The 19,957-nt window shown below is 50.8% G+C and overlaps 2 protein-coding genes across 3 annotated transcripts in view; both read right to left on the bottom strand.

The window, feature by feature from the left end:
- Positions 1-1,748: 1,748 nt before the first annotated feature.
- On the bottom strand, positions 1,749-5,908 carry CPLANE2 (ciliogenesis and planar polarity effector complex subunit 2). 2 transcript variants are annotated; one of them, XM_010957478.3, is made up of 6 exons: positions 5,677-5,908; positions 5,234-5,347; positions 4,054-4,206; positions 3,329-3,453; positions 2,839-2,975; positions 1,749-2,601 (listed from the first exon to the last, which is right to left on the bottom strand). In XM_010957478.3, the coding sequence occupies exons 2-6, from the start codon at positions 5,343-5,345 to the stop codon at positions 2,352-2,354; spliced, it is 777 nt and encodes a 258-aa protein (XP_010955780.1). In that variant the 5' UTR covers positions 5,346-5,347; positions 5,677-5,908; the 3' UTR covers positions 1,749-2,351. The 2 variants fall into 2 exon arrangements, with proteins under 2 accessions (XP_010955780.1, XP_010955781.1); XM_010957479.3 differs by having other exon boundaries at positions 5,718-5,906.
- A 12,478-nt stretch (positions 5,909-18,386) lies between these two features.
- The window catches only part of FBXO42 (F-box protein 42), an 80,373-nt gene continuing 78,802 nt past the window's right edge, over positions 18,387-19,957 (bottom strand). Inside the window, exon 10 of the mRNA XM_010957476.3 lies at positions 18,387-19,771. Coding sequence (XP_010955778.1) covers positions 18,656-19,771 — 1,116 coding nt within the window. The 3' untranslated portion in view covers positions 18,387-18,655. The remainder of the gene's footprint in view (positions 19,772-19,957) is intronic.

Below are 19,957 nucleotides of genomic sequence, written 5' to 3'. Positions count from 1 at the left end.
CAGCTCTGGAGGCTGGGAAGTCCAAGATTAGGGCACCAGCACAGTCCAGTTCTGGACTGTACACCTGAAACAAACACAACATTATAAATCAACTATACTTCAATTTAAAAAAAAAGAAAGAAAAAAAGAAAGTGGCACTGGGCCTGGGCATGGAGGGGTTGAGAAAGCAGTGCTGGGGTGGCAGGTGGCTGGCTCCAAGGCCCATCGTCAGTGTGGTCCCCACTTTGTTCTTACTCGGGGAGAAGGGAATCTTTCCCCTCTTGGTCTGGAGTGAAGGTGGGTGAGGGGTTGGTTCTAGGACTGGAGCAGTGCTAACTGGGAGAAAACTGCCCTGCTCTGCCTTGGGGAGGATCTGGGTTATTTCCACAGAGCAAACTCTGGCTCTTGGCTAAGCCAGTGCCCAAGAAAGATGCTGAAGCTTTAAGGCCAGAGATAACTGACTAGGATGTGGGGTAACTAGTGCCCCAGCTGGTGCCCACAACACGGGTGTTCATAGCTGGAAAGTCACATCCAGGCCCTGAGGATACCTTCGCTGGGTCCCACCTTGCTCTGCCTGGTTGGGTAAGGACTACTGGAGCTAAGAACAGAGGAAAATGGGCCAAAGCAGAGCTGAAGGCAGCAGTGCGACACTCTGTGACCCGAGAGCGGGAGCCAGCCTATGGGCTGTGCAAGCTGTGAGGCTTGGGGTCCTGCCCAGCAATATTCCTTTTCTGGGGTATGGGGTAAGCTCAGGCCTCAGCTCTGAACCTGAGCTGGAGGTAAGAAGGTTTTAATCAATCCTTTAGGCCCTAGAAGGGTTCACAAGCCTGCGGGCAGTGCCCAGTGTGGACAGACTGGCATGAAGTGCCATGTAGGCCATCAGCACACTCAGGAGCATGAGCCAGAGATGGCACGGGGAGCCTCCCATGTGTGCCAGGATGGAGGAGTGGGGCAGCATTTTAGGATAAGTGCTGGGGTGTGTGGACACATGATCATGCACGTGAGTGTGGAGTGTGCAGAGCTACGGGAGCTGCTTTCTCAAGAGGGGGCTCTGAGGATCAGATGGCTGACCTTGGCATCCAGGGCCCTTCCAGGTGGGCCAGACTCAGGCCAGCCCTCTACCCAGGGGTCCATCTATGGAACTGGATACGGTGTCATTGGGGAGTGAAAGTATAAATGCCCTGTTTATACCCCATGTCTCCCCCCACCCCCATTAGCCTGCCTTCACCAGTGTCTGGCTAATGGGACAGGGACACAAGTTGACTCACCCGCCTGCTCCTGTTCTTGCTGGCCTCCTGCAGGGCTGAGCTGCCTGTCAGGCCAACTCATGCCCCGATCCCAACCTGGCCCAGTCCCTGGCCCTGCCCAGTGATGCTTTCTGATACCCCCAGGCTAGCAGGGCCCCTGTCTTAAGCCTAGTCTGACAGCTTCATAGTCAAGAAAGGCACTACAGACTGAGGGGTTCACCCCCTGGACACAAGTAGACTACATTTCCCAGCATCGCCTGCAGCTGTGTGATCATGTGACTAGGTGCTCGCCAATGGAATGTGGGCAGCAATGAGGCAAAGCACCCTACACCAGGTCCACAGAAACCTGCAGAGTGACCTGTACTCATTCCCAGTTTGCTGACTGGATATTGATGCCCCAGGGTGAATCCACGTGTTGAAGATCTCAGAGCCTGGGTCTCTGAATGAGTGGTTGGCGCAGAGCCCCCATACCCACCTTAACCTCCACCTGAGGTGAGACATAAGGAAGAAAAAACTACAAGGTTAAGCTATTGAGAGTTAAGGATTTATCTGGAGCAGCAGATAGTGTTCCTCAACTAATACAGGCTGTTTTTTTGTTTGTTTTTTCTTAAGGGAGTGAGGTTTATTTGCTTATTTTTTTAAAAGGAGGTACTGGGAATTGAACCCAGGACGTCGTGCATGCTAGGCATGCACTCCACCACTGAGCTATACCCTCCCTCCAGTACACAAACTGTTGATTGAAGTCACTTAATGTCTAGGGCCCAGCAGAGGCATCACCTCTCCCTCCACAGATGCTGCAAAAGCGGGAGGGCAGCGGGAGGTTGGGGGAGACATTTGAGCCCTCAGGCCCTGCCCATTCAGTTCGTCATTTTCCAAGAGCCCAGACTTGTAGGGCAGAGGGAGAAAGCCAGATGACATCTAGGTCAGATGCCTTGTGCCCCCTGCTATGACTTCCGCAAGGTAAGTGCTGCTGGGGCAGGAGCCTTCAGGACCCCATCCTCCCTGACCAGGCCCTTCTGGCCAGTCCTCGGGATGAGATCAACATTCCTGCCCCAGCCTTAGGCCCTGGGTCTGGCCCTAGGTCACCTGAGGGTTAGGAGTGCCCATTCACAATGCCATCACCTCTCAGCTGGGGGTGTCCTCTGGGGAGGTGGGGAGCAGGCCAGCTGCCACCTGGTCCTGGTGCCACAGCTGCTCCGCCAGGCTGTTGAGCACGTGGGCCATGTCGGCCAGCCCAGCTCGCCCATCCAGCGTGTGTCCATCTGCCAGCCGCCGCCCTGGCACACTCTTCACCCGCAGGAGGGGCAGCTCCCAGGCTTGCCGGAAGGCTGTGAGGTCACGCTCAGGCACGTCTGTGTGCATGTACTGGTCAAATCTGGAGAAGGGTCAAGGAGCCTGTCCAGGGACCTCTGCTTACCACCTCATCAAACCCAGCTTTCTCTTTCCTCCCTCACCATCCACATCCAGGGTCTGTGGGAGGCTCAGCTACAGCCTTTAAGGTAAAGTACATGGGGCTGGACCCCATGGCTGGGCAGAGGCAGGGTCACTGACCCCCTTGCTCTGGCCTTTCCAAATGTAGCCTCTGACAGTCGTAGGGGCCACCAAAGGATACTTGGAGCCAATGACCATCCTGACCACACCAGGGGCCTCGCCTGCTACTCGGGCCAGCTGTCCAGGGAGGTCTTCAAAGGAGGCACGGTCAGTGAAGGAGAAGAGGAAGAGGAAAGCATCCGTTTTATCCTTGCAAGCCTGGGGATGGAGAGGCCGATGAGAGGCTGATGCAAGGCTCACAACCTCAGGACCAGAATGCACCTATCAGCTTCAGGCCCTGAGAAGTCTCAGCACCATCCTTCCTTTTGCAGCCTGGGAAACTGAGGCCCAGAGCAGGGAGTGGCTGGTCCCAGGGCAGAGCTCGGGCTGGGACCCAGTCCCCCGTGCCAGCTCCGGGCACTCCTAGGCCAGGATGGCAGCATCCTCAGTACAGTCATGCCCAATTCTGGCTCCCGCAGACCAGGCAGGCCAGGCTTAGCCACCTGTATTCAGAAGCCCACCTCAGATAACCAGCCCCTCCTGGACCCACCCAGGCCCACCTGCCTGCTCACCGGCAACATGTGGTCGAACTTTTTGAGCGCAGACTCCCCACAGTCCCAGAACTCAAAGCGGAACATGACGACACGGTCGCTGGCCTGCAGCTTGGCTGGCCAAAATACCACGGTGGTCTGGATGCCTGGGGAGGCCGGGGTCAGCCACTCAGCATGGGAGAGTCAGAGGTGGAGAGGAGTAGGGGCCAGGAGGGAATAGGAGGAGGAGATACGTCCCTGCCTTGGTGGGTCCTCAGTCTGATGGGGAAGGCCTAGTTCCTGATGTGGGAGAATTCTTAGTCGATGGGGGAACTGCCCCGCCTGGGAGGAGCCTCCAGTCTACCGGGGAGATGCAGCCCTAGCCCAAGCCACGACAAACTAGTTTAACTCTTGTGAACATGGAGACCCAAAGGTCCCAGAATACTGTCATATGCTGCAACATGATGGTCAATTAGCAACCAGTGGAAGGAAACAAGAAAGGAAGATTAGTGTTTTCTGAGCACCTACTGAGTGCTAGCTCATTGCTAGGCATGTTACCACCACTATCTCTAGTCCTAACCCCACAACAACACCAAGGGGTTGGTACTATTATCCCTGCTGGACAGAGGAGCCAATGTAAGCTCAGAGAGGTGCAGTGACTTTCCAAGGTTGCAGAGTAAATGGTGGGGCTGGTTACAAATCCCAGCTTATGTGCTCCAGGTGAGTCTTTTCTCCGCCCCAGGGAAGGTCTCCTAGGAAGGACTTACCAGTGGTCTCATGATGCACCACGGGCACCTCCAGGCCAGCCAGCTTGGCCACCAGCGCTGTCTTGCCCACGCCACTCTTCCCAGACACAAAGATCTTGTAGCTGGCAGTGTCGATGGCCACAGGGGGGGGCAGAACTGGTCGCTCGAGCAGCCCTGGGGCAAGGCGGGAGCCAGGTGGGGTCAGGGGGTCAACTTGCACTTGCCCCATCAGACCCTGGCTTGTACAACCTCATCTCTCAGGGCTTTTTCAGTGCCAACAAACCATTCTCTACACTTGTGACAGAGGCCTGGGATACAAGCAACATCCCGGGAGGAGAAGTTCTGCTGGAAACACCTGTGCTCTGTGAAGTGGGCCAGCACCTACTCCAAATAACACCGTTTTTTTTTTTTTAAGTTTGATGCACAAGATGGCTTTTATTGATAACGTTATCACATATCCTAGACTTCCCACATGTAAAAGCAAGGTTTTTCAGAATTATTTCCTCAGTGGAGAAATATCAGCAAAAGTATTCTTAGTTATTATAAATAAACTCCTTAGAATCAATATATCAAACTTGCCCCAAAAAAGTCTAAGCCATACACCTACAGGTGTAATGCCTGGAAGTCCTAAATTGTGGGTTGCCTTCTCACTCTCTGGTCTTAAGCCTTCTGGTGCTTTGTCTCTCTTGGCTAGAGCTGGACTCTTGTAAACAATGCCAGGCCCCTCTGCCAGCCTGTCAGCTGGCCCTGCCTGGACGAGTTAGCTTCATCCTGGGGAACATGTGTGTCTTATCCTGGAGACAGCAGGATCTGGAAGCGGCTGGTCTCTACTCACTAGGGGATCTTGGACAAGTCTGCAGTGTGCTGTTGAGGTTAAACTGGAGTCCATTGTATAAAGTGCCCAGCAGAGGGCCTGGCACCGGGTGATGGCTCAATCAACAGCCTCTCTGGTGATAGTGGTTCCTGGCAGTATTTCGGCTGTTTCCATCTTCCTGGCTCTGATGATGGAATTAACTCTAAGGAGATTTGGGGGTGGGCTCCCCGGGATAGGGTTTCTGGGGTTCCCAAGGCTGAAGAGTGCAGTGGAGCAGGGTCTCACTGCCCCGCTTCTCTGCTCCCCACCCTCCCAACAGGGAGGGACAGGTGACACTTTTCTCCCCAGGGAGTGGCAACTGACAGGCTGGGGGAGGGGGGCACTTACCAAACACCCGCCGGCGGTTCTTGCGCAGGATGCAGGCCAGGTACTCCTTGCCCTCGGCGCTCTCCTGCCAGTCTGGGACTATCACTGAGCCCGGGGCGGCTGGTCTGGTCATGGCTGGGCAAGCGACACGGAGGGGAGAGGGTAACTGTCCCAAGCTGTACCTGTGACCCCTTTTAACCAGCCCTCGGACTCTCCCTTGGAGCCCCAGCCCCTCCTTGGGGGTTGAAGTAGTTATGGGGCCCCACCCTTTTTATTATCCCCATCAACAAATTTGGAATCCAAGCTCCCTTTCAATATCCTGAGGAGTTACAAAGCTCTGTCTCCCTCTTACTACCCAGAAGGCGGAATTCCATAGTCCTTTCTCCTCTGTATTGCTCCCTGGGGGACAGCCATCCCATAAATGCCCCAGAGGGCATTTACACAGCCCTTCACTCCCTTGTCACCTCCGGGACGGGGCGGTCATACATCCCTGCTTCTTCTTTACCTCCTCTATCCCGACCCCCAGGGCCACCCAGCCGTCACCATCAGCAGTCCCCGCGGGAGAAAAGGCCCGGGTGGAGACTGTCCCTTTAAAAGCCCGCCCGGCGCTCCAGCCACCCAGCCTTCCCGGCCTGCTTCCGCCCTGCCTGCGTCCGGCTTCGGCCCACGCCGCCTGCTCAGGCGCCGGTGCTTGAGGCGCATGTGCGGAGGCCGTTGTCATGGAGACGTCGGGGGCGGGGCGGAGCTGCCTTGTTCCTGGCAGGATTGGTCTCTCCCACCTCAGCAGCTACCACCGCGCAGATAATAATTAATAATTTATTATTATTAATCCTGCTCGGCAGCTCAAGATTAATTAACTCGAGATGAATAATTAAACGCCTCTGGCTTCGCAGATGAGAGAAGTCAAGAGATTTGCTCAAGTTCTTATGAGTCAGAGGCCTTCCAGTCATTTATTAATTGATTGATTTATGCCACTCATTCAACAAATAATTACTAAGCGCCTACGATGTGCCCGGCCCGTTCCAGCTGCTGGGAATGCACTGGCAACAGTAAGTCCCTGCCCTCCTGGAGCTGATGTTCCAGCACTGAGGCCATGAGCCCCTCTCCACTGTTCCAACACTGGGCACCAGGCCCGTTACTCAGAAGATGCGTGCTCAGTAAACGCCCCATAGTTGAACAAGATGCAGGTGGGTCATTACTGAGAGGTTGTCCACTATTCGTCATTTTTACTAGTGTCTTCTTGCCATGCCTTCAAATAGGGCAAATCACTGTTTTGTAAGGAATAATCTAAGAGTTAACCTTTATTGAAAGTCAACTAAGTCCCAGAGAGTGGGGCTTTCAGAGCTTAGCTCATTTAATTCTATAAACAAACCTGTGTAGAAAGTATTATTCCTGTTTTATAGATGAGGAAACTCAGAGACAATGTGATTGTCTGAAGTCATACCAGTGATCAGTAGGAAAACCAGACTCAGAACCCAGGGTTCTTGGACTCTGAAGTACGTCTCTTTTCTGCCACACTGGGTCTTGTGTTTTCAAAACGTTGTCCTCAGCCACTAGGAGGGCCATTCTAGTAAAATAGAAGGCAGCCAGAGGGCCATGAACCCACAAATCATTGAGGCCCATTATGAGGCCCCTAGGGGGTAGAAGGGACGAGGATGTGAAAGGGCGCTTGCCTGCAGCTTGCTTCCCTCGCTAGCCAGGAATACAACCAATTAATAACCATTCCAGCAGGATTCTGCAGCTTGACCCCATTGCCCATACTCCCAGGTCACTCTGCTCCCCTCCCTGCAGTTGCTGCTGCATCTCACCGGAGTCAGGTTATCCACCGGAGTCAGCTGTGTGGAGCTCTCGCTGTGGCCCAGGAGTGCCTCAGTGGCAGGGCTCAGACCTGATTTATCCCTAGGTTTCCAGACTTCACAGCCAGCCTTGCCCTGGCTTGGCTTGTGGAGGGCTCAGGGAGAGTGTGAGGAAATGGAGCAACTAGGCAGAATGAGTGTGCTAGTTAACCTGGCGGCCGGATAAGATGTGAAGTCCTCTTGGGCACAGAGAGGGAGACTGGTGATCAGAGGAGCTAGTGGCCAGAGGGGTAGGGGAATCAGTCTTCACTGCCCTCTGGAGCCTGCGGAGAGGACACTTCAGTGAGCATTAGGAACCTGTTCAAAACATGGATTCTTGGGCCCCAACCCCCAGAGATTCTACTTCGGGGGGTTGGTTGGGTCTGCGAGCCTGTCCATTTAACAAGAGCACAGGGCACTTCTGAACCTGGGCTCTGTGTCAGGTTGCTTGGGCTGCCATCAGAACATTACAGACTGGGTGGCTTAAACAGCAAAAAAATTTTTCTCACAGTTCTGGCAGCTAGAAGTCCAAAATCAAGATGGAACAGGGTTGGTTTCTGGTGAAGACTTCCCTCCTGGTTTGTAGGCAGCTGCCTTCTGAGTCCTCACACTGCCTTTTCTCTGTACACACACACCCTTGGTGTGTCTTCCTCTTTTTATAAAGACACTAGTAATATTGGATTAAGGCCCCACCCTCATGACCTCATTTAACCTTAATTATCTCCTTAAAGGCCCTATCTCCAAATAAGTTACACTGGGAGTTAGGGCTGTAACATATGGATTTGGAGCATGGGGGTGAGGGCGACACAATTCAGTCTTGAATGATGCCCAAAGACCTCACTTACATAATCACCACTGCTGGGGACAGGAAGCCAGTCAACAGTTGAAACCAGGGAGTAGGGTGGTTGGAATTGCGTTTCAGAAGGATGCTGTGAACATGGTCTAGTGAGTTCCTCTCTCATGTGCCCCTTTGACCACTAAATTGTGTATCCCCATAAGGGTCTCCTCTTTGGGTCTCAGGTGAAACAGGCGGATCATCTACCTAAAGACCTTTCTAGTGTAGAACCTTCTGATTAATCTACTTACTTCTTCATTGTTTGGTCTTCCCCTCAGTTTGAGCACCTCCTGGTTGAAGGCCTCAAAAGGAAGATTTGTCAAGGCAGGGACACAGTCCCCAGCCTTGAGAAGTGCATGGCCCAGGTGGGCAGACACACACAGAGATCTGAGGACCTGGAGGGCAGAGGCGGGGGCAGGTGGGACGCCTAGGGAGCCTAAGTGAAGGGACACTATCGAATTCGAGTTTCCATCTCTCGCCAGGATGCTGCAGCTGCTTCAGGGTTTCTCTGCTTTCCCTCTGGGATGCCACCCAGGTACCAGACTGATTTTTTTTTTAAATAGCTTTATAGAATGATCTTTTTGCAACATAAATCCAGGGCACTCATGATGACAGTCTTTCAGTAGTTTTCACTGAGCTCAGAATAAAATCCAAATTCCATGCCTCCAAGGCCTCCTGTGACCCCCTGATCACCTCTTGCTTTCAACTGTCACCCTCTTTCCCTGGCCTGCTGCACTCCAGTGACCCTGGCCTTTTTCTGTTCCCACTTAGGGCCTCTGAGTTGCATTTCCCACCACCTGGGGCTCTCTGCATTATCCCCAGTGCCTCACCTGGATGGCTGCTTCCCCTCAGGTCTCTGAGTGAATGTCTCCTGCAGAGAAGCCTTCCTCCTCTACCACTCAAGGATGTGTCCCCATGCCCTAGGCTCACTCTTTCCCATCATCCTGGGAATTTTCAAATGCAGCCTGTCCCCCTCATCTAGGACATAAGCTAGGATAGGGGCCCTGTCTTCTTATTCTGTTATATCCATCCCTGTGTTAGTTCCCTAGGGCTGCAGTACCACAAAGTACCACAGACTGGGTGGCTTAAACAACAGAAATGTATTTTCTCAGCTCTGGAGGTTAGAAACCTGAGATCAAAGTGTTGTAGGGTTAATGCCTTTGAGGGCTGAGAAGGAAAGATCTGCTCTAGGTCCCTCTCTTTGACTTGTAGGTGATTGTCTTCTCCCTGTGTCTTCACATCACTTCCCTCTGTGTGAGTCCTTGTCCAGTTTCCTCTCCTTAATAATGACACCAGTCATATTGGTTTAGGGCCCATCCTAATGACCTCATTTTACTTTACTCATCCTAGTAAAGATCTTCTCTCCAAATACCACATTCTGAGTTACTGGGGGGTTAGGTCTTCAACATATGCATTTTTTTTCAGGGTGGGGAGATGTAATTCAGCCCATAATAATCCGAATACCTAAAATATGTCTGCCATGTAGTAAAAACCTAATAAAAATGTGTTGACTGACTGGCTACGGCTACAGCATGGAGCATGGCCCGAAGAGAGTGAGCCTGGAAGAAGGATCAGTTAGGAAGCAGGGCGAACATTCCAGGCACGAGGGGATGAGGACATGTATTTGTTAAATATTTATGAGCATTCTTGGTGCCAGGCCAGGCACTGGGAAGACAACAGTGAATGAGATACAAACCTCGCCCTGTGTATTCCACACTCTGGTGGAGATTAATAAGCAGGGCAGTAGGGTAGAGAGGACTCTAGTTGGGAGGTTTAATGTGTCCAGATTCTCTTTAAATACAGGATTTGCCGGGAAAGGTATAGCTCAGTGGTAGAGTGTGCGCTTAGCATGCATGAGGTCCTGGGTTCAATCCCCAGTACCTCCATTAAAATAAATAAACCTAATTACTGACCCCTCATAAATACATACATACATACATACATACATACATACATACATATATACAGGATTTGGGGCTGGAGCTACCAAATCATCACCAGGAAGTTCTTTCGAGTCTGGGGTTGCTGGCAAGTCTAGTGTCCTTGACTCAGACAGCTTCATGTGTCACTCCCGTTAAAACCCTCTGACAGCTTCCCACTGCACCAGTGTCCACACCCCTCCCTCACCATGGCCTGCAAGGCCCACCTGTGCACCCTGCTTTTCTCTCCTCCTTGAACTTGTCGAGCTCACACTGACCTCAGGGCCTTTGTTCCTGCTGTTCTCTCTGCAGGGAATGCTCTTCCTTGCCATCTTTCCACAGCTGCTGTTTCTTACATTCAGGTCTCAGCTGCCTCCTCCAAAAGGCTGCTCTGATGATCCAACCCCATCACACTTTGTCACGTCGCATTTTTATTTTCTTCATGGTATTCACCTGGAATAATCTTGCTTAGTTGTTCACCTATATGTCATCCCTTCTCCTCATGCTCCACTGAAATGCAAACTCCACAGGGCAGACAGTGCCTTGGCAGTAACCCTGACAGTGGGTACCATCTATTTGCTTAATGCAGGAATCTGTGCTGGCTAGACACCTCCTCCTCCACCTCCAGATCTAGCCGGCCACCAGAGGCTGATTTTTTTCCCTATGTTTCTATATCTTCTCTTCATTGCCACTACTGGGTTAGGACACTCATTCCTGGGCTCTGCCTCTTGTCCTCCATCTCCAATTCATTCTCCAGTTCTGCCCTGTCCACTCCAGTCACACCCAGAGCTCTGTGCCTTTGCACAGGCTGTTTCCTCTACTTGAAGACCCTTTTCTTTCCTTTGTCCAGCACTTGCCATAACCCCTCTCATCCTTTTCTTGTGACTCCCAAGCACTTCACCTGACTCCTCTCCTTCTAACTGGAGCAAGTACAAGTTTTTACCTTCACTGACTCAGGCATTTAAGAAATAGAGCTTTGTTTCCTCTGATTCAATTTAATCTGTCTCTGCCATGCAAACATTTTAATCCAGCGATTTCCTGGTAAACTTAAATTCAGTGATTTCCTCATTCTCTACAGCTTAAACACTCAGCCTTCAGTGTTGTTTAATCTCCCCCTTCTCTGGCCCTGGGGCTCATGTTCAGTGGGGTTGGTGGGAGGCGCTTACCCAAATGCCAGGGAACCATGGTGGAGTAGAGGTCGGGGGTGGGCCTTCCGCTCCAGAGAGAACTCTCCTCTACATCTTTGCCATGGCCTCATATGTGCTGGCCTCTGTTCAGAGGTGTTCTCTCCTCCCATCATGGATTCTGGTTATGAGCTTCCGTCCCTGCAACATCTGAGAGGATGACCTCTGGTCACTCTGCATTGTCCTCAGCCCTGAATACCGGCTGCTCTGGATAAGGTAGCACCCACCCCCCAGCCCTTTTGCATCCTTCCTGGAGCAGAGGGAGTCTGTCTTTCCAGTCTGAGGCCAGACCTGGACCCCACCTACCGGGGACCCTAGGAAGGCTCTGTCTTCACGGGCCCCTGCCTCAGTCTAGCAGGGTGAGGACAGGACAAGAGCTTCCTTGCTGTCTGGCTTCTTCTCAGATGTCCTGCCCCCGCTGGGTGTGTGGGCTGTTCTACTGACTCCACCTTATTTTTTTAGTATGACATACCTAGACTGTTTTTTGGCTTCAGAAGCTCAGGATTTGTCATCTTTGTTCAGCCCAAAGTGACACCTCCCTGGTTTGTGACGAGGTTGTGAGCTCTTTTGATTCATCTGTCTGGTGCATCCGGGGTCAGTCCATGCTCAGGGAATGTGTGCTGAGAATAGTGATCCTCCCACCCCCGCAGTGAGTGGGTGGCAGCCCAAGTCCCCTGGCCTCCCCACCAGGCAGAAGCTTCTTTCCTCCTCCCAGGCGTCTGCCTGGTAAGTCCTGGCCCTGCAGCCCTCTTCCCTGCAGTGGGTGGGCAGACAGGCTCCCTGGTGGGGGCATGGCACACGTTGCCAAGCCTCTTTGGCATTTACTTAAAACATCAGCTCAGCTTTTGCATGTGGACGGGGTCTGGGTCCAGAGCCTAGCCCCATGGGGAAAACACTGGCCTTCCCACAGCTGGGGGCTGGAGCAGAGAGGGCCAGCCTGGGGATGGTGCTCAGAAGTGCAACAGAGGCCAGAGAAGGGGTCCTCCTCAGGCTTTACCAATGGAGGTAGCCCATTCAACTTCCTTCTCAAGACTGCCTCTGATAGTGCCTAGGACTCAAAGCCTTTCATAGGGTGCCCCCAGATGGTCTTTTAAGTAATCACAGCCATGCCACAGACTAGCAAGTTATTGCTGGCTCCAGCTAAGCCGCTAACCGGTGAGACTGGCAGCATCATTGCCATTTTAGCTGAGGTTCAGAGAGGTGAGATGACTCGCCCCAGCTTAATGTGACAGGACTAGCTTTTGAAACAAGGTCTCTCCCAGTTCAAAGTCTGTGCCTATGTCCCTGTCCCACAGCCTCTCTGGGAAGTCCCTTCTCAGTCCACAGAACATCTTAAGAATTGAAAGGGCATACAGAGGTCCTTTGGTCCCATTACTGATCTGATGCATTATCAATCAGCTCTGCCATCCCCTGCCATGCAAGTTATCAGTCTCTGTGTGAATACTTCCAGCAACAGTGAACTCATTACCTCACAAAAAAATCCACAAGGATGCTGGATTGCTTTCTTCAATGGTATATTGCAGGGAGGAGGTGATAGTTACGACCACTGAGACCAGAAGGCTGACTTTAGCTGGGGATGCTCCCCTCTGCCTGGAGGTGCTGAGAAGGGTAAACCCCAGTCCTTGTGGCAACACTACAAACAAATCAGCCTGCAGGATTCCAAAGTGATGTCTCCTGTCCTACCTGGATGCTCCTACCAAGGGTGCTCACGGCCTGGTCTTTGCCAGGTTCCCCAGATTAGGGTGATGGGAGGCAAAGTCGTGGGCTGAGGAGCTAGCTCAAGGTAGTAGTAACACGTGCAAGGCCTTGATCTCCTCGTTTGAGTGAATCCTGCAGTGCTTCCCCACAGGGCCTACTGGAGAAGAGCTGTAGAAACCAGGGAAGCAGAAAGGACAGTGTGGCGTTGCCCTTTTGTTGGCTGGGATTGGTAATTCAGGCCCTTCAGTCCCCAGGGGAGTGGCCAGGGAGCACTGTGCTAGGACTGCAGGGGAAGGCAGAGGCTGCCAGCTACTGCAAGGCCTGGGGTGAGTCACGGCTCCATTCTGAGCTGTGTTCTTGACATTAAGCTTTCTCCCCAAATTGGCAAGTCCCCTCGTCTCTGCTCCCACACATCCTCTGACCTGGGGCCAATCACATCACTGTCTTCACACTCTGATCTCCTCCAGAGCGGGAGCCTGCTCATCAGTAGTCAGGAGCACAGCTCCTGGCATGGACAGATGGAGTTAGGAAGCTGTCATGGAGCCTTGTGAGACTGGCCTGGCCTGAAGGCTGGGCATGTGGGGTCTTCCCCAGGGCCACCAATCACCACTGGCACCGTAACCCACTGAACATCACCTCCTCTACAACATCCCACAGGCTGACTATCCAGGCAACACTTGAGGTCCTCCAGTGATGCCACACTGGTTCCACTCATTACACAGAGCTCTGACCATACAGAGTTCTCCCCAGCGACCCTGAAATCTCTTCCCTACAGCTTCTACCGACTAAAGCTTGCTTAGCCCAACAGAGTCACAAGGACTTGCTAGCCCAACCTTTCTGCAGGGACAACTGTGGAAGCATTCAAAAGGATCACTCTACCCCTACCACCACCAAATCAAATCAGTAGCTGCTAGCACACAGTGCTGGGCCCCCTGTACCGAGACCCTTCCTCTTATCACGGTCTAGTCTGCTACATGCCTCAGTAAACAGAACAGACAGCATCAGACCACATGTTGTTAGAAATGGAAAAGTTTCATCTTGCAGCTTGGGAAACACAAACGTGCAGACAGGATGAGCTGCAGGCTCGCAGCACTTGAGCCTGGGACAAGGTCAACAATCAGTACACATTAAATGAAAAAAAAAAACGTAATGGTGCTTGGTGAAAAGACCCAGGGGCTGTAGCCCCTACCCTCGTGGTGCCGGGTTCCTCCCAGGTCCCCACGTGGGTGGGCAGACTCATATCATCAGCCCCCAAACCACACTTTCAGACTGGGAGCCAACTAAGTGTGCCTTCAAATCCAGGCAGAATATTTTTTGTGCTAGAGGCCAAATTCAACTGGCAAACCAAGAATAAAGTCCAAAGGGAGATGAAACAACTAGACCATTCTGGCCTGACTTATGGCAGCAGCTGCAATGTACCGCTCTCGAGGCAAAAGCCTCAAAGGTTTGTGTGGTGACATCTCAAAGATGACCCAGACAACTGTGGACGTGCGTAATCCTTCAGTATGGGCATGCACCTAACAATTTGCACACTGACCCCAGCACTTTCCTTTAAGATCATGTATTTCCTTCAAGGGCTAATTATAAATAATAGCCACCATTTATTAAGCACTTACTGTGTGCCGGGCACTGTGCTAATGCTTCTCATGTACAACTTCAATTAATCCTCATGATCCTTATAAAGTAGAAACAACTACATTCACAGATGACGAGACTCGTATCCAAGGCTAAGGAGTAAACAGGGGAGGGCAGGATTAGCCACAGGCCTCTCGGCTTCAGGCCTGTGTTCCTAACCCCCACTTGCTATGCTGTTTCAAGACCCTGACGCTCTGTGTCCTCATCTTTGCTTAGGAGGCCAGTAAAGGCGTAGATGTCATCCTGGCCCCCGGGCCTCTGCTCCAAGCTCATCACCTCTCTTGGGTCTCCACTGCAGGGTGGTAACTGAGGCTCTGAAACAGAGTCCTTCAAGTATGACGGACAGAGCTGCTTTATCATAAATGCCGTTGTCCTCAGGGACAGGCAACCCTCCTAGAGGAGGGAAGAGTATCTTTCCAACGACTTTGCTTCCAACGTTAATCTCCAATTGCTTTCCATCACAGCTTGCTTTCTTTCTTTTATACTAATGAAACAGTTAAGACAATTCTGTCCATTTCTTTTTATTTGTTAAACTGCTAAAAAGTCATCAGGGGAAAACATTAACAAAAAATAAAATCGACAGAGATTTAAATACCAATGAAATCAAATCCACTTTTCATTCCTACGCTGTTATGTGCCTAAAATGATCATCTCAGGGTAAGCCACCCAGGACCCCTGAGTTGTATGGGAAACATCACTCACAGCACCGGCTTCGCCAGGGCACAACTGGTGTGCACTGACATGAACCCTGGTTGGTAGGAGGGGAGCAGAGCAAGGAAAGAGTACAGTGGAGCCAATGCCTAAGGGTTGCTCGCATTTGACAAGGAACGTGGTGAGAGGCAGCCACTTACTGGCGACCATGCAGATCATGCCTTCTGCAGTTCATGGGGAGGCTGCAGGTGGTGCAGGCCTTGAACTTCAGGTTCCTTGCCCCTGTATGTGTTCAGATCCTCCCCACTGACTTGTGCGCTGGCAAGAAACCACAGATAATGCAAAGCAGAGCACATCACCGTGCCAGGGTCACCGAAAGGACAAGGACAGACGAACAAACCAACCAGGAATATCACTTTTAAGGGGAAGGAAAGCAGCAAAAGCAGAAGGAAACCCAGGAGATTAAAGTGAAAGGGAAGCATCCCTTTGTTCTCCATCAGCTGGTGGCTTTCTGTCCTCCAAAGTCACGATTTCTTAAGTTGGTTTTCTTTCTTCCTCATCTTCTCTTACTTTAAAGAGTTTCAGCACAGTCCCTAGGACAGTTCATGGTTTCAGCTCTTGATACCAACCTCAAACATTAAAATCAAATCAATCCAGAGGGCTGGGAGGAGAGTAAGCCCTTACAACTAAATTTAAGCTTGTTCTGACACCGAATTTGTGCTCCCAAATGTGGGGTGGGGGTCGGGGGTTCCAGAGGCCCCCACCCAAGTGTAGAAGAAGGGTAGAAATATGAGCAAAAATACAGAACCCTCTCTGTTGTACAGCCTGCAAAGTGAGGAAACAGGAAGCTCTGTTCAAGAGGGTAGGAAGAGATTAAAATTCTCAGGAGGTCAGTGAGGTGGCCGGTGAAGTCAATCTGACATGGGGGCTCTCAAAGGCACACTTGCAGGAATGGAAGGGGTTAAAGCTTCAAGTAGAAACAAAATGTATTTTAAATACTTAAATACTGATAAATATTTACTTTAGGTGCTCCTGAGGGTTTAAAAAAATATTTTGTCTCAATTTCCTCAGTGAATTTTAAGACAAAATTGGCATCACGTCAAACCCGAGTCGTGGTTGTATCTGATCTGACTGAAGCATCCAAGGTGCTGTGGAAACAGTCACTTCAGCTGAGATGCCTGAAGCTCCACAGCACGTGTGGCTTCACAAGGGCCTAAGGAGACAATCGCCTTGATTGTGCTGAGTCGCTCTCCAAGGTGTGTGCCCACAATGCCCAGGAGCCACCAAGACCAAACCACCACCTGCAGAAGAGGCAAACTGTTCTTAAAGAGCTGTAAACAGACGGTCTAGTTCCAAATGGTCCAGGTAATACTGGGATGCCACAGAGCTCCAAGGAGCCAGGTTACTTTCTAAGAGAATCGTCATCTCTGTTGCCTGCCTACTTGGGGAAAGCAGAAGGAATCAACAAGTTAACAGCTAGCTTAGGAAGGCCACAGGACAAAGGGGAAGATTACAAAGTTGAGATTCTTAACTTTCAGGCTTCCAAAGACTTTATATTTAAACGGGAACTGAGGTTGGAGGCACCATCCATGCACAAATGCAATGTCATAAACAAGGTTCAGCCACAGCAATAATGCCAAAACTGCTAATCTTCTAGGTTAGCTTTCTCTTGTGGATAAGGACCCCACCTGATCTAACAGTCTTTGCCAAAGAAGGACTGGCAACAGGCCCAGAGCAGAGAGTCTGGAAGGCTAAGTGCTGAGCTACAAGCAGTTGGACACCACAGTAAGTAGGCACATGGTAGTTTCCTCATCTTAGGGAACACACAGAGCAGTTTCTGGAACACATACCACGCTCCCTGTGAGCTGGCCCTTTCTTGGGCTTGGCACCGGGGGGCTTTCCCACCAAGACCGCACTGTAAAAGGGAATAGCTAGGGGAAAGGATTCAACATGATGTAACAGGAGAAAACATACTTATCAGACAGACTGGTGAGAGCTGGCTGAAAGCCAGGACTCAGGGCCAGCTGTAGCAGGCTTGTGCTTGGGAAATGCTAACATGAAAAAGGGGAGTGTGGGGATGAGAAATGCAGTGTTTTGAAATTTAAATCCTAAAGGCAAAATAAAAATCCTCTTTCCATTGATAAGAAATAACTCAAAAGTCCACATTTAAGTGGTGCCAATATCTCCTATGTCCAGGCCATGGTTTAGAGACTGGTATCTTGTAATTTCCTGTATCAACCAAAGAAATGTTCTAGCTAATTACACCTTATCTCAGAAATGACATGAAAGTAAAAACCCAGGCCTTGTCTGGGTGACAGGTGAACACCACAATCACAAAAAAAGGAGCTGCTCCCACGTTAGTCGTGCATCAAAGAGGCCAAGCATGTGATACCCAACCCAATCACCAGTCAACAGCCAGACAGAAAAATGCATGTCACAAACAACGGCAAAAATCACTTCTAGAAGGAATTGTTTCCTGGGATTCTCTTCCAAGATCAATTGCCACGTTCTATAAACATGGATGGGTGTGTCCAATGTGCTTTGCAAATAAAAAGAAGTCCATAAGGTAAAACAGTATCTTTTGATGCTTTAAGGATCTCTCATGATACTGGCATCTCAGGATCCCTTACTGGTCCCCTAGTGACACCAGAAACAGGGTTCCAGAAATATTTCTAAGAGGTTTCTCTGGGTACCCAAGCCTTGTAAAAGACAAGAAAGTGAAAAAGGTTTTAGGGCTTAAAAAACCCACATAAAAGAGGGGAGGGAGGGGAGGAGGGTAGAGGGGGAGAGGGAAGGAGGGAGGGAGGAGGGACGGAAGGAAGGATGGAAGGAAGGCAGGAAGGAAAGCAGCCTATAAATGGAAAAGGCAGTCTCTGAGGATCAGGTTTTAAGGGAAGGAAAGAGAACAAATGTGGGTTTTGGCAACTGCAACCAAATACAATTGTCAGAAAATTCCAGTCAGACACCAGAATGTTTTCTGAGACATGGAGGGAGCACTCAAAGACCAATGGACACTAGATGGACAGCTGCTGCTCCATAAACACTGTTTCATGATGACCCTGGCACACAAATGTGGAAAAAAAAGCCCTTGGTGGGTAACTCTCCTCAGTCACAAAGGGCAGGATGGGGCCTGGCACTGGGCATCCCAGCAGAGAGAGCTTTTCACAGGTCCTCGCTGGGGGGCGGGGGGAGCGGAGTTTTCTATAGGCTACTGTACCCTGCCAGCACCTGAAGCATGTGAACCTGAAACCTCCACTGTGCATCTTACACATGCCCTTTCTTTTTCTAACTCCGAGAAGGCCAAATAAGATTTACAGGTGGCTCTTCAGTGTCTTTAGGAGAGTTCTGGTATTAGTCTGTTCCCTAAATTCTCGGTCTAGTTACCAGCAAAGTAGAAAAAGGCAGCACAGCCTCTGCTAAAACACAGCAACAATTTTATCTGAACCAGGACGGAGATCTCCCCCTCTTTGTAAACAGAGTTGGCTCTATAATATATATTTATATATTTATATAATTCTTTTCTTAATGGAGATTTGATCCCAGCCTGGAGTGAGTGAGGCTGGGAATTGGCGTTTTGGTTTATGAGAGTAATTTTTCCTCTGTTTTCTCAATTCTCAGTCCAAATGCTTGCACGCTGGAAAATTCCAAATTAAAAGCCACAGGAAGGGAAAGGGATTTAGAACACATTATCTCTTTGCTCGCACAAAGTACAAGGCGTTTGTTTTTGGATAGTACTTCACATTCTGTTTCTTGTCCATGAGTCCTCCAAATATGATGAGTTCACCCCTGCCCTGTACTACTGTATGCAGGCTGGTTTCTGGAGGTCCAACCACAGAACTGCTATTAAATACTTTCCATTTGACCCGCCCCTTCTCCTTGGTGTCTTTAATGTCCAGCACGTACATCTGCATGGGCTTGCAGTTCATACTCTGGTACAAAGGTTTGCCAACATTTAGGGACTGCGGAGGGTGGTGGCCCAGACGGCGGGCAATGGGAGGTAAGGAATGTCCATCTCCTTGGGCAGGCCCTGGACGGGGAACGGGCACTGTTTCTCCACTGCTCAGGTTCTGGCCCCCAGGGGAGCCTGGAGAAGACCCCAGAGGAGGACTCAGTGCTGCAGAGGCCGGGGGGCCTTTGGATGACATTGCTTTGATGGCTTCTAGGCTCCGACGCAGGGCACCTGGGGAAACGGCTCCTGCAAGGGCACTGGCCACATGCGGTGGTGTATGCACACCATTCGTCTGTTCAGAAGAGTGTCTCATACTTCCCCCAACTGTCCTGCTGTCCACACCATCCATATGATTGCTACTGGAAGTAGGTTTCAGATCCCAACTCAGATCTATTGATCCTAATCTTAGATCTTTCTGATCTGGTAGTGACCCTCGTCGGGGGGCCAAAGAAAGTCCCATTTTTAGGTCATATCCTTCAGTGGTAGATGGTGTGCTAGGAGAGATAGCCTGTACAGGGCTGTCCAAGGAAGAGCCACCTACAGCTGCTGATCCTGGAGATAAACTCCCACCATTGAGGATGGGAGAACCATCTCCTCTGGCTGGGGAAAGGCTTCCTTCTCGAGAACTTGAGGGAGTCTGCCTTTGAGCTCTGGGCCTCAGTGTTCCCCAGCGGCCATTAACACAGGGAGCTTCATCCGTACTTCTTATTGGAGACTGAGAGCGATATTCTCGGGTTTCGGGAACCAGGGCTGGGGGAGTGGCACTGATAGGTGAAGGGCGAGAGTTCAAACTGGGGCTGAGTGGGGCTCTCCCACTAGGAGCCTGACTGAAGACCACCACACACTGCCCCACCTGGAAGACAGAAGATTTGTGCTCAGTTCTGATCATTCATTTAACCATCAAACATTTTATGATGAGCATCTGCAATGTGCCAGGCATTCTGTAAGTACCTGAGATATGGAGATGAAAATAATGTAGCCTGCCCTTTAAGCTAGAAGTAGGTGTAGACATGGGAACAATTTGTTGCTATAGTGTGAC

Source organism: Camelus bactrianus, chromosome 13 (assembly GCF_048773025.1).
Source record: "Camelus bactrianus isolate YW-2024 breed Bactrian camel chromosome 13, ASM4877302v1, whole genome shotgun sequence".
NCBI lineage: Eukaryota > Metazoa > Chordata > Mammalia > Artiodactyla > Camelidae > Camelus > Camelus bactrianus.
Note: the sequence above shows the minus strand (reverse complement) of the source record. Positions and strands in the feature narration are given on the sequence as shown.

Bases quoted from the DNA above. Each gene is read 5' to 3' on its own strand.
- CPLANE2 (XM_010957478.3), bottom strand. From the start codon at position 5,345: ATGACCAGACCAGCCGCCCCGGGCTCAGTGATAGTCCCAGACTGGCAG. The intron at 3,454-4,053 runs GTAAGTCCTTCC...CGGCCTCCCCAG, and splicing joins GGTGCATCATGAGACCACTG to GCATCCAGACCACCGTGGTA. The intron at 2,602-2,838 runs GTATCCTTTGGT...ACCCTTCTCCAG, and splicing joins AGGATGGTCATTGGCTCCAA to ATTTGACCAGTACATGCACA.